The sequence below is a fragment of the Esox lucius genome, chromosome 8, assembly GCF_011004845.1.
Source record: "Esox lucius isolate fEsoLuc1 chromosome 8, fEsoLuc1.pri, whole genome shotgun sequence".
Lineage (NCBI taxonomy): Eukaryota > Metazoa > Chordata > Actinopteri > Esociformes > Esocidae > Esox > Esox lucius.
Window position 1 is genome coordinate 14,104,402 of NC_047576.1, and position 14,227 is coordinate 14,118,628.

A 14,227-nucleotide genomic window follows, 5' to 3' on the forward strand; every position below is an offset into this window, starting at 1 on the left:
TTCCTTCTGACTGACTTGGCGCACGGATCTCTGAATACCATGAAGTCATCAGTGACATAAGTTCCAGACAGTCCCAGCTGCAGACAGGATGACTGACAAACAGACACACAGGTAAACTCACATGAAATCTGACAGAAAAACATACACAGGGAGACAGACACAAGAGGACAGACAGAAAGAGAACAAGACACAGACAGACGTACCACAATGGCAGGCAAACAGACATGAATGTCTTCTTTCTTCACTGAAATAGTATAGAGATTTTCTTTAAGCTTGCCACAAATGCCCAGGCGAATATAGTTTGTACTGGGTGAAAAGTGACATCATTGGCAATACGGCTGCTTCCTGGAGCTGGGTGCCCTGCTCCGGTCAACAACCAAGTTTGATTTAAAGAAATTATTCGGAGCGATGTGTTTTCACATGAACAAGTTCACTCCCAATTAAAAAAAAAGGAATCTGCTGTCACAAACTACATAGTTTAACATATTCTAAAATAGGCACGGGAGGTGGCCTATTTTAGCATAACCTGCTGCCTCTGGAGAACTGTTCAATGTGTACTGTTGCAAGCATGGGTTTAAAGACAGCCCTGTCTTAACTTTTCAGATAAATCCAAAATGCATATACAAACAAGAAACCAGGCAAGCCTAGTTCACCTGGCCCGCCACAGAAAATGTTGCCACCTTGAGATTGGAACCCGGGTCACCCACACAAAAGGCTGTGTCGTTAACCACTACACCACAGAGGTGCATGTTTGCTATTGACCGTTTTAATATTTAATTGGCGTCATTCGTGAATGACATTGATACAGTTAAACTCACTAACGTTACTTACTAAATTTACCTCCACCACAAATAGCGGCTATGTATTGTGTATGCCACTGGCCATTTTAACAGCTTATTAGCCAGTAATAAGCTTTACCGGTATCTACTAACTTACTGGAATAGTTATAAGAATTGAGCAATTCTGCCAAAGCTATATCATTAAATGGCATAATCTTTTTTTTTCTTTCATGGCAAAAACAACATTTTCTTTCATTTGTGAATGACATCCATATAATAATTATCAATAAAGGCGATGACAACTAACTTTTTCATAAAGTGAAAAGACGAGAGAATCGTGGAATCTACCAGAAATAATTAAACGTCATTGCTCTCAATAGATTCGAACTTAGGTCTTCCACGAGAGGCACTGTCATGTTTCAGCAGTCGCTAGACTCCATTGAGGATTGTGTTAAACTGACTAACGTTTCTTATTAAGTTTACCTCCACCACAAATAGCATCAATGAACTTTATTGCTTTTGCCACTGGCTGTTTTAACTGCTTATTAACCAGTAATAGGCTTACTAGTATCGACTAACTTCCTAGGAATAATCATAAGAATTGAGCAATTGCTAGCGAGACTGAAGATGAATTATTCCAATGTCAGAAACAGTCGCAACATAACAGTCTACAGTTTCAGGTTTCGGTTTTAGCCAGCGAAGTTTTCGCCAATATGGAACAATCCACAATGCTTACTTCGCTTCGCCTGTGAGCAGATACGAACTCGGGTCCTATAGTTCACAAATCCTCTACACTATTTAACAAGGGGTAGTCAGTCAGTCAGTCGCTCACTCACTCAGTAAGAGACATTCACTCTTCTTAGCCGGCTCCGCTTAAGCGGTCCGGCAAAAAGGCTATTTTAACAAATACCATATGAAGAAAATAACAGGAATCTAACCTAGGTCACCGATGAGAAAGGCTGTGTCTTTAACCGCAACACCACAGAGCTGACCATTTGCCGGGTGTCAGTATAGCATATTGACATTATATAATGTTGTCATGCATTAACATCACATCAAGTTTATAGGTGACGATAATGGACTTTTACGTCAAGTGAAAAGACGAGAGAATAATGTAACCAGCGAAGTGGAAATGCTAAGACATCATTCAAAAATCCACCAGAAATAGTCGCATTATAACAGTCAACAAGTGATGTCCGTTATTCTAGCAGCAATATATTATGCTAGCAGCGCTAACTCAGATTTTCTTTTAAAAAATAAAAACCATCATTGAATTATATAAGGTGATATAGTTAACAATCTAGTCTGTCATTTTATGTTTAATGTCCGTTCCAATATTTTTCTTGTCTGTTCTTTTTTTTTACATACTAGATTGTTAACTATATGGCCTTCTAAATGTCAATGATGGCTTTTATTGTGATAATGAAAATCTGAGTGCTGCCAGCATGATATCCTGCAGCTAAAATAACGTTAATGAAGCCTCATTTGGACATCACTACAACAAACAGTTTCATTTTAGGCTTCCCGTAGCTACAGAAGGTTGTGGCCAGATTATAATTTTTTTTATTCTGAACAAATCCTCTTTTACAACTGGGCGTTTTAACGGCTAATTAGCCATTTGTGAATGACATTGAGTATCTATCAATATAGATGACAATATATTTATAACTGAGTTTTTTGTCAAGTGAAAAGACAAGAGAATCGTGTAGGCAGCGAAGTGTTTGTCTTCCCTGAACAAATCCTAATATCCACCAGAACTGTTTTATTTTAGGCTTCCTATTACGTAGCCACATAAAGTTATAGCCAGCTAAGTGTTTGTCTAACTTAAACCTCAGGCAACATGTGTATTGACTGCTACAGGAGTCGAACACAGGACCTGGTGTCCCGTGGCCCACGTCTCTAACCACTACGCCATTCAACAACCGATAGTCAGTCACTCAGTCATTCAGACACGGACTCAGTAAGAGACATTCACTCTTCTAGGACGGCTCCGCTTACACGGTGCGGCAAAAAAAATGCTTGTTTCTAAACAATGTGATCATGCTGCCCAACTGGACAGAGTGGTAAAGATTACTTTTCTATCTAAGCAGCGCTCCTTCCTTGGCATTCCCATGTGCAAGCTTGGTGCAACCCAGATTTCCTCATTGAGTGAATTATCCCTGTATTTAAGAGTGTTTCTGTTGAGAGATGTCTGGATAGGATTGTGTATTCAAAGATTTTTTTATAACTAAGCAAAAACAGATCACACATTGTTGTTTTCATATTGTTAGTCTACTGAAACCAGTTCTGTAGTACTGTAGTCAGAACCTTGTGAAAACATGGACAGCTCCAGGCGCAAGCTAGAAAACACTCTGTTAATTTTGTGCAGAAATGAATTTGCTTTACAAAATCTCCCAAAACATAGTCCAATCTATTCTTAACATACTTGACTTTTGGGGTATTTTTTTAATAGAGAAGATCAGCTGAATGTTGGCACTAAATTGTTTACACCATACATTATCATTGGCTACTAGTCTTCTTCTACCGTTAAAATCTGGAAAGAATGACCTGATTTAAATCTGGGCAATCTGGCTCCCAGTTCCATCTGTGGTTTAGTAGAATTGCCAGTGTGTTGCTCACTCAGTACATTAGCTCACTCTAGTGGCCTACAAGTAACAGCAGTAGCGCTCGGAATCTTTTGGTGAAATGACGACAAAGCATATAGCTGTGTAGAAACAGGTGAATGTGACGGCCAGCATTTCCTCACAAATCTAATCTGCACATATTGTAGTTATATTACAATACCCAGCTGGAAATTGACTTATCTACAGTAGCTTGCCTGGTTTTTAGTCAGTCATTTCACATTAGTGTGTGGTCATTTGTAGTTTTACATTTACATTTTAGTCAAAAGACAGTGTCAGCAGGCCAAATAAAACTAAACTGCACAAAGCCTAGATGGCTCCTCATCCTGGCCAGTGCCAGAGGGTGCTCCAAAATCTTTCAGAAGTGCCCCTGAATTTGCATCGAAACACACTATACTAGTATGACATCCAAAATACATTTGTTGCGCAATAAATACACGTCATTACGCATAATTTATGAAACTTTCAGAATAGGAACAAAATTAACCACACAACCTCCTTGGCTATTTCAAGGCATAAGACATTCCAAAAGAGTGAATAGCATTGGTTGCTTAAGCCAAACGTTGTCTATAAAAGGATCTGTGTCATGCAAAAAGGATATGTGTCATAGACCACTACACGTGTGTAGTAGGAGATTCTACTCTCTATCAGACGGAAGCCTTAAATTGAATCAATGGAGCTACCCACCTTTGTGCTGCATAAGGGGAACAATGCAGACCGCTGGGGTATGAGACTATTATTTTTATTTATTTTTTTGTGATGCGAGTGGAACATGAGGAGGCCTTGGCTGTTCCGTCTCCCACAATGTTGTGTAGCTGTTGTTTGCAGCGGACGGCACGTGAGGGGATGGACTTAGGGTTGCAACGGGGGGAACATTGATCCAGTTAATAATGTATAATATGTATAACTTATTGTTCTATACTGTTGGTGTGGTACACATTTGTTTTTTTGTTTTTTGTCTAAACAAGTTACGCATTTCGCTAGGATCACAATACATTCGGGGCTTAGCCCACCCCACCCGGGACCGAAAGTACAGGGTTTTGAATGTACATGCTGGCGGCCTAAACGTCTACAATGTCATAATACGCTATCGGAATTTTTGATGAATAGATCAGGGGCTATTTCTTTATTATAATTTTTGGTGTCAATTTGAGATCCGGGGCTATTCATAAAAGAACCGGGGCTATAGCCCCGAACGCCCAGGCCTGACGAGCCCACTGGTTAGGACCATCCAAGATCCCATGAAGTTGTAAGGCTAACAGCGGGTTGTCCAGAAAACTACTAGCTGGATGGTAGAATGATAATAATGATTTGTTCAGCATTTTTATAGTACCCCATTATGATGACACGGCTGATCAAAATCTGATGACTCTGAACATGGATTATTGCATCACAATGCTGACGAGGCAAAACATCAGAGGGGCAGACTATAAAGGGGGCTCTACACCTTTCTAATATATTATCATCATTCCACAATCCATTTCATTAATTTAACTTAGCAATGTTTTGAGATCATGGATGGTCCTAACCCATCACGTAGCCCATCACCTCAGCTGTCACCTGAGACCACACCTGCCCACCAATACACTTATGTAGTCTCCACGAACCAAGCAGAAGCCAGTCTGCCCAGCCAAGGCTGCAGTATCAGCCCTGATGTGTCTTGGCCTTTCTGGGTTTACCCTAAGTGTGACCATGTTGTTAAACTCAGCATGTGGGAACAGTCACTGAAAAGGGCGAGAAAAAGCTTCTGTAAGCGCTGGTCCAAATTGACTAGATCAGTGGTCTCTGGTGCCTCACAACAGACTCCGCTCAGCAACATTGGCATGGCTGAGGAAAATTTGCAGGAGGTGATTGCTGGGGGGGGCCTGACTGGGGAAGAGGAGCCAAAGCAGGCCAAAAAGCCTCTTTACAAGAGGCTCCAATGTTACTTTAAAAAGAAGAGACCCACCGTAATGTCTGAGGTCTCATCTGTAGATCAGGCCAAAAAGCCTGTTTACAAGAGGCTGCAAAGTTACTTTAAAAAGAAGAGACCCACCGCATTGCGTGAGGTCTCATCTGCAGAGTATGGCCAGACGTCTTTCTGGAAGGACTGCTTCAAATGGAAGAGCCACACTGTGAAGCCCAAACTGCAGCCAGAGAATGAGAAAGATGCAGATGAAAATCTGACCATTGAATGCTGCTTCTGCTTCCATATTTGGGCAATTCTTATATGTTAATGCAAAGTTTTATCTAGAGCAAGGATTTGAATGTTTTGGCCACAACTGTAAATGCACAATAAACCAATTGAAAATGGCATTTGTTTTTGTGTTAATTCTTTGAAAAGATTCATATTTATTTTTAGAAAATTAATTAATTCTGTTGAGCAAGGATTGGTTTTTCTCTCATTGTTATAACTGCAAGATTAAAATACACTAATGATACTATTAATGTGTGCCGTTCAAAATGTTAGTTTAGGATTATCCAGAGCGATGTACATTAGCGAGTGCATACTGGAGATATATGTCTCTAGTGACAGGACAGTGCAGTTCATTGCACTGAAACAGTATCTCTGTAAATTACACTGCTAAAAAAAAAAATATCCAGAAAACTTTACATGGGGTGGCAGAAAATGGATATTGGAAAATGGACATCCAGCTACTGAAAATTGACATTGGAATGTCTTGTTAATCAGTATCACCCATGTTCTACACTTGTTTTCAACGTTTGGTATGTGTCATTCCAGTGTGCAAAATCTCTGAGTGTTGGGAGTTCCCTGAGTATTATATATGCAACTAGAGGAAAAATTGAGGAAAAAGAAGCAGTATTTTACTTGGACACATTGTCTATATTATTCTGCCAAGTGCAGAAGCCTAAATCAATGCATCCGGAAAATGAATGCCTTATATTGCTTGAAATAATACACAAACACTAAATATAGGCTACATGTCTGAGGTTAGAGTAGCAATATACTAGCAAAACTTAAATTACAGCCGTTAAAGGGATAGTTCGTCCAAAAATCACATTTATCAAAAAAAGCACTTACCAAAAGTTAGTCTAGAATGGACATACTTATTTTTTCCAACCATCCGTTACTCGGCTCTGTCCCCAACTGTAATTAGCATTCTTAGCATTGTCTAAATTCATGAATGGAAACTGTGCGTCCCACAACAGCAAAGCTGCACTGCAAGCGGAAAACTATTCTTAAACACTCCAAATTAAGACTAGTGGTGCTGTTTAACTCAAAGAACATGATCACGTAGTAATCCTATAAAAAAATATATGTTTCGTGATATACTTTCAAATAAACTTTCAAATAATTTCAAATAAACAGGTTCTTCCTGTGTTAACCGGTCAGTTATTTTCTATTTGCAATTGCATCAATACGCGCGTTCTTTCAGAAAAGGAGGTGTATACGTCACAGTAAACAAATGGGTGGTATTCGATAGCTAGGAAGCAAGTTACCCATTTGTCGTTGATATTCACCAAAGGATAGTCAGTTTACTTGCTTGAGATACAAAGGAAAATAAATAAATACGACCAGGAAGAAGGCTTTTCCGGGGGATAATTGACGGAACTAGTAAAGGCTAGAACAGCAGCTAACAATGGTGAACTCATACAAATCTAGCTAAATCGTATGTCATTGGTAGAATGGAGTGTTACTTTAAGATATGGCAACGAGTGAAACACCAAATCTTATCTTCCAGATTCCTTGTATCTTTTGCAAACACAAAACGTCCCATCCCCACTTAGCCTCCAATACCTTGAAATACAAACTTTTTCTGTCATCATACCTTTCACAGTAAAACAGTACGTGCTCCACAGATTTAATCACCGAACTCCCACTTCGAGTAGCATCTGGAGGTTAAAGTTCACCCCACATATGACCACATCCCAATTTGTTGATGTTATATAGATCCAGAGATATCTAACTTAGAATTATTGTAGCTAAACCATAACTTTCTCCACAGATAAAATTAACTATTTACTTATGCATACATGGCAAGTTGCAGCTACTCTGCAAATTTGCTAGCTCACCAACTTAACCAATAATATTGACGATTGCAATACATTAGCTAGTGGACAATATCAGACATATCTAAACTATAATAAATGACTGCTGCAAATGCAAAAATATAAGATTACACTTTATCGTATATATAGTAAACATGTGCAGCAGTACATTCATTCATTACTGCTAGTCTTAGTCTAGTGCAATCTTGACTGCACCTTTGCATGGTCTTTTCACTGGAAGGGAGGAGTAGCATGCAGGAGCAGGCTGACTCAACAATTTTACGGGGAAGGAGGGACTCAAATATATTGGAACGGATTAACGAAAGTAGAAATAGTATAATACTACTCGTTAAAATTAAATAGGAATACATTACAGCAGACACTCCTGACAACTGGGGTGGCACGTCATTGTTTTTAGCTGCCACCCCTGTGGTTACCCCAGTGCCACACTAGACTCGGGACTCCTCTGCTTTGTAACAAAAGTGAACGCCTTTATGACAAAAAATGTAACATTAAACACATGTTTATGCTAATACAAAAGTGAAGTTTTGTATAGCTCGTTGTCAACATGGTGCTGCTTAACAGTTATGATTCCTCCGCTGTGGGTCCGCTCCCATGGTGGAGCGCACATCTGGGCGCGAACGCACCTTATCGCCCTTGACACTATTCCAACCATTTGAGCTATACAAAAGGTACAGTTCTATAACAAATCGGCAAAAGTTAAAGCTAACATTTTTGAGGCTAGAACCACTGTCCATTGCATAACACAGGCTGAAACCACATACATTTTTCAGGATAGATCTGTAACCAATGTTAACATTCTTAGATAAGAAAAGCCATCATTTTGACATTTTACAAGTTAGCGTACTAAGCGAACTTACCAATAATACAGATGATGGCATTACATTTGCTAGTAGATGATAGACATATTTTAACTATAATACGGGTTACCATAGAGATTAACAACAAAATTAGAAAAATATAATACTATTCAATAAAAATGCAATGCAATACATTTTTGTAGGGTGGCAGCTGACACCCCGGGGGTTTCGCCAGTGAGTCCGGAATGAAATCCTCTGACCCATGGTCTATATTATCTTCCTTATAATAGGACTACTTGATTTTGAAAAGTAGCCTACTTGTATAGAGCCATTAAGTATTTATGCATCTTGAAAACCCATTAACATTTTCAGTAACCTTGCATTACACAGGACAGGATCTATAAGATATTTTTTGCTATATCAAGAAATAATTACATGTGGTATAGATGCGTTTACAATTTTGGAATTATAGAAGAACCTCATGGTAGAACTCCCAAAAATCAAGGAAAAAATACAAAAACAAAAGGAAATCAACGTCGGACATGCAAAGCAGTTTATTGTTGTTTGTTGATCTCACAAACACAACTTCCTCGCAGCGCTCCGCTTCTGAAATGTTCCCGGTGAGGTAGGATACTGCGTGGAGGACGGAACAAAACCTCACTGGGGCTGGAACGCTCCGCAGAAGCGCCCTGTGTAATTCCGGCGCTACGATGGTGCAGTGGATCCTGGGGCTGAATCTGAATTCGCATACAACGTACTACAAGTACAAACTTCGCGGATGCGGGTAAAGTATATACTGTTTAGTACATAGTAAGCTAGTATGCCAGGGTTGGGTCCGATTGGGAGAGACTACCTCGTCATAAAATTTCCTCTCAACATTAGATTTTGTTGCGCATTACCATCCTGCCAAGTTAGAATATTTAACCAGACACCATTAAGCATTGCGTTAAACTGACTAAAGTTTCTTATGAAGTATACTTCCACCACAAATAGCATATATGAACTGTTTGGCTTTTGCTACTGCCGTTTTAACAGCGTATTAGGAGGCCTATCTACTTACTACTTAGAATTGTCATAAGAATTGAGCAATTGCTATCGAGACTGGAGATACATTTTTTACACTGCCAAATCTTTTGATTTTCACAGCACAACGTTCGTTTTTCTTTCATACGGGAATGACATTGATACAGTAAGTATCAATATAGGGGTGACGAGTTAACCGTGGAAACCCAAATCACGAAGGTTTTACCAAATAACGATTAGCCATGAATCACACCATTATAAGGTGAAAATCATAGCCTTTCCATGCACTGCTTTCCCAATGCAACCTGTGTAGAGAAGTTTAAGACTTGTATAAACTAGTCGAAATGTGTACATTTAAACAGAATAAACGGTTATCCACAGGTGGCATCGACGTCACTGTTGCCATGGTTACAGACACAGACATTGAGCCTCTTGGCAGACATTACGGGTTGCGTAGCAAGGTTAGTTCTTCGACATGCTTATTATAATAAGTGGCGTATTTAGAAGCCTACTCCTCCTACACCGTTTAAGGTAGAAACTTTGTTCAAATGTGTAGACTGGTCCGGATTAAGCTGCTTGCATACAACGTTTTGATATATTTTATAATTTTTTAAATATTTAATTATTAAACTTTTGAAACTTAATTGACTTGAATGGGATTTCGTCAGAATTCTGTTTCCATTGTTTACACTCGAACATTCTATTGACTTTCTGAAAAGTTAAAGTTGATGCAAACAACCTACTAACACCTTTCCAAACTACATAGAGAAAAATTACAAATAAAAGATCTTGAGCCTCTTCACATTCTAATGTGAAAAAATAACAAAAAAATATACTTCAGAACAAAACTTAGTGATTTAAGAAATTAATTTAAAATTTCACACAACTTTTTACAAATATCTGCAATTTGGACCACTTTACTAGAGATAGACAAAAAGTTGACCCATTTGTTATCTTCGTCCACTTCCCAGCTATTTGATTCAGAAAAAGTATGAAAATATCTCTTGCCAAACTTGAGACATTGCAACTGCAGTAACCCACTTTTAACCCACTTTCTCAGTAAGATGGACAAACTATTATTTCAAACTAATATTTCTTATATAAACATAAGATACTGTGACTGGAGTAACCATGCCAACCAGATTTTTTGCTACTTTTACACAAACCTTGATATCAGCTTTCAGATTTCATACTTTATAATCACATGACTGTTCAAAGTTTGCTGTATGAATGTACCGGCCAAAAATTACTTTGAAAGCATTAAAGCAAGCCCCAGTAACTTTACTTGTAAAGTTCAAATCTAGTGTTATTGTGGACATTCCTACCCACTCATCCCCCGGTAACAAAGAAAAATAATATTAACAGCAACATTTATGCAATCCATAATGCAAGTTTCTCAGGATAAATGCGTCTGCTGAATCATTAAAATCTAGATGTGACTTATCCTGTTAATGTGATGTACCTAATTAAAACACATATCACCAAATTATGTTTGTATTTAGGCAGACTGCAAATGTCAGGGTTAAAATGGATTATGCCTGCCACTGACCCTAGTGAGAGAAGCACCGAATCAACATGCCCACTTTCCCCTGAACAGTCTCGAGCTAAAACCCACACACACCTTTCAAATGAAGACATCACATAAAGCTGGCATTAATTGACTATTAGCATCCCATTGATTCATTGGAATTAGGTGATCTGCTCTCTTACTCACTATCCTGTCAGTCAGCTCCCACTAGCATCATTACCCCTCCATTCCAATCCTCCTCCCCAGGACACCACCTGTCTGCCGTTTGCTTTGGCAATACATATCTGTTTTACTGTGGTGTCTCACAAGGGACCTAACCCCCCCATCGGTAATGCTTCTGCTATAATTGCTTAAAAAATAACCACTTTACCCAATAACACAGTCAGCCAACTGAATGACTGTGGTCTGCAGGTTTAAAAGCACTCTACTATGATGACTTAACAAATCCTGCACTTGCCAATTTAAATTAGCTACCAATGGAAAATACTAGAAGAAATTAACAGAATAATATTTTATGAATAGTCATGGATCTTAAATTATTTGTATTTTGTTTATCCAAAAAAGTTTTCAAAAATATCCCAATCTATTCATCTGTAACTCTGATCACGATCAAAAGGTGATATTGTTGATTAAAAAACGTAAATGTTTTGGTTTCTTTGTGTGTCATTGTTAGAGGACCCAGTGTATTCTCAATAAAGGTTCTTCTTACATGGTAATGGGTGAAGAACTTTGTGAGAGATTGTTGCTAGTAGTTTATCATGAACTGCATGTTTATGTGAAGGAGTCACCATCAGGCTCCATCAGTACTCATCTGAGAAACACATCTAAGAAACACGCGCAACCAGAGCCAACAAGTGTTTGTTTTCACACAACGCACTTTGTTTAGGTTGTGCAGGGTTGTATGTACTCTGCCCAGTCCTGAGTCTTTTGCAAGTCTGGTGATGTCCCTGTTGTGGTTAAATACTATACTTCACATGCAGGCCATGAACGGTTTTCATTTCATTCCTATTTGGGATAAATGCATGGTTCCATTTTGGCTGGAAGGGATACTGTAAGTAGCTCAGCAGTTCTGCATAGTTTGTTGTGTCTACTGCCAAACGTATAATGTTCTAATCTGTACTAAAACACATTTGCAAAAAGCCTAGATCCAAAATGTCACTTTTTCCAAAATCAAAGTCAAAGTAGCACTCTAGCTTTGTAAATGGGATCGATGATGACAGATGTCTAAATCTCTAAAAATACAGCAGGTTCCTTTTAAACACGGCACAAATAATGTAGTCCAGAGAACTCACCCAACTGAGTGCTAAACCAAGTGATTTTAGCAGGCAGGCTTGAAGTGTGTTAATAACTGCAATGAGCTGGGTTATACAAGTCTCTCTGTGCTGTTGAGGGATGAACCATCTGCCTGTTGTCCATCAGAGTGGTGTAAAGCCACCAGAGCAGCTGGGACTGGATAGTATTAAACACACCCAACCAATGCCCACAAGTTGGACAGAAAATCATGGCTACAGAAAGTAGATAGATATCAACTGCTTTCTGTTCTTTCCAGGAGTGTGTTTTATGAAGATAGCTGGAGCAGGATGCCCAGTAATAGGAGCTCTCATTGTGGGGGAGGGAGAAGCGATATCTGAAGTCTGATTATTCTAGGGCTGTCAGCCACAGATGGTGGTTGAAAACCCTCCATTAGGTCAGAGATTAAGAAGAGTCTAGACAAAAATATTCTGTCACTTACAGGCTCCTCTCGCACTCATACATATACATACACATACACTTGGGCCTCATGTGGATGCTGCCTTTCCCTCCCTTGTCAGGGGCAGGCTGCTAAATTGAATATGCAAGCCGGCAAGGTGAAAACTTTGCTGTTAACTGTAATTTCTCCCAGGTCATTGCTGAAATCAAGAATGTGCTATCAAGTCATACTTACATGGTACATTTTTGGGTAAACAAAGATAAATCGGCAACAGGACTGGCCTTATTCCCCGCTAAATGGAATTGTTCCACAGGGCAACTGATAGGAGCTGTTAGGAGCAATGTGCTGGCACGGAAAGTAAAGATCCCAGTAAACTGCATTTAATAGTTAGAGAACGGCTCTGCAAATAAAAATGGATTTCAGTTGAGTTTAGTGCCTCTGATTTGAAGGATGTCAGCCTGGTAATCCACTGCATATAGAACATAATTTCAGGGCTTTACATACTAATAGGAAAACAGTTGAAGAGGCAGAGACAGCTACTGCAGTAGAGACTGAACCTTGAGGAACTAGTGGCTGGGTAAGAGAGATGCAGAAGCAGAGAACTACATGCTGCTGGATTCAGTTAAGATTTAATGGCACAGTGAAGTCAAGCTGGCTGAGTATTCACCACATGGAGCCAGCAGTCTCCCAGGGACCGAGACCGGCCAATGGGGCAGGTCAATCATCATTAGGCCCCTCCCTTCACCGGACACTGCTTCAACTGTCACTGTCACTGGGATCTCACACTGGCACTGTTTCCACTCGTTCACATATTTTCAGATGATAAACTTTGTGAGGTGAGGTATGAACAATCTAAATATCGGGCTTTCACCTCTTTAATATATACTAGAACATGCTGTACCATAATGGGCACACAGTCACAAGGGATGGGAGGGGTTTATTGGGCCCTTACCTCATAGTGGAAAGAACATTGTCTTGCCCATATTCCTGTCTGAGGTTAATGGGCAACATCCGTCTCTCTCTCTTTTTCTTAGTGGGAGAGGTTGGCTGGATGTGAGTACTAAGCCCACTGGGACACTTTTCTCTGTGTTGCAGTACAGTGGCTGCTGATTATAACCTCATGTGCCCCTGAGAGAAACAGGGAGAGAAAGAGTGTGTCCTAATCAGGACCAACAAATCCCTATAAGCATGTAAAACCAGGAAAACATGATTGTGTGAGGAAATGTAACCAGTCCCTATAAGGAAAAAAAGCTATTTTTGGCTTAAGGGTTATGTTTAGGATAAAAGTTACATTTGGGGTTAGGGTCAGAATTTGGTCACAAAAAAAGACTATGAAACCTACAATATGTATCTGTGAGTGAGATGTGGTCCAGCCACTGAGGAACATTAGCATTATAAACCAGCTTAAATATTCAGATTGGTTTCCAAATTAAACAGGTTCAGATCCAATCCACTGATCCCACTGTAATGGCTCAAGGCCAATTGAGAGATCACAGATTTCTAACATGTTATCTAGAGAGTGCTACGCTGAGAATGCATTTCATATTGTGGAACTTCTTTCCTGCATGTCCTTTACAGATACTTTCGGTATTTACATCAGTTATACATGTAGATCATCACAGTGCAGTTGTCCTATTCAACCAACAGATGGCACAATGCATCAGTCTTGTCCAGAAGTGGTACTATGTTTTCAGCAATACAGTTTTGGAAACATTAACAGAGGGAATTCTACAGACCCTTCAATTCAATGGTGATGTCACCATGACAAGACTTTG

At 39.4% G+C, this 14,227-nt stretch overlaps 1 protein-coding gene across 2 annotated transcripts in view; it reads right to left on the bottom strand.

The window, feature by feature from the left end:
* colgalt2 (collagen beta(1-O)galactosyltransferase 2) overlaps positions 1-13,594 on the bottom strand; it is a 35,578-nt gene extending 21,984 nt beyond the window's left edge. The window contains exon 1 of one of the 2 annotated variants that reach the window (XM_029121821.2): positions 13,405-13,594. In XM_029121821.2, coding sequence (XP_028977654.1) covers positions 13,405-13,463 — 59 coding nt within the window. In that variant the 5' untranslated portion in view covers positions 13,464-13,594. Of the gene's footprint in view, positions 1-7,170; positions 7,253-13,404 lie in introns of those variants that run through there. The other variant, XM_029121822.2, reaches the window with a different exon arrangement.
* Positions 13,595-14,227: the final 633 nt, after the last annotated feature.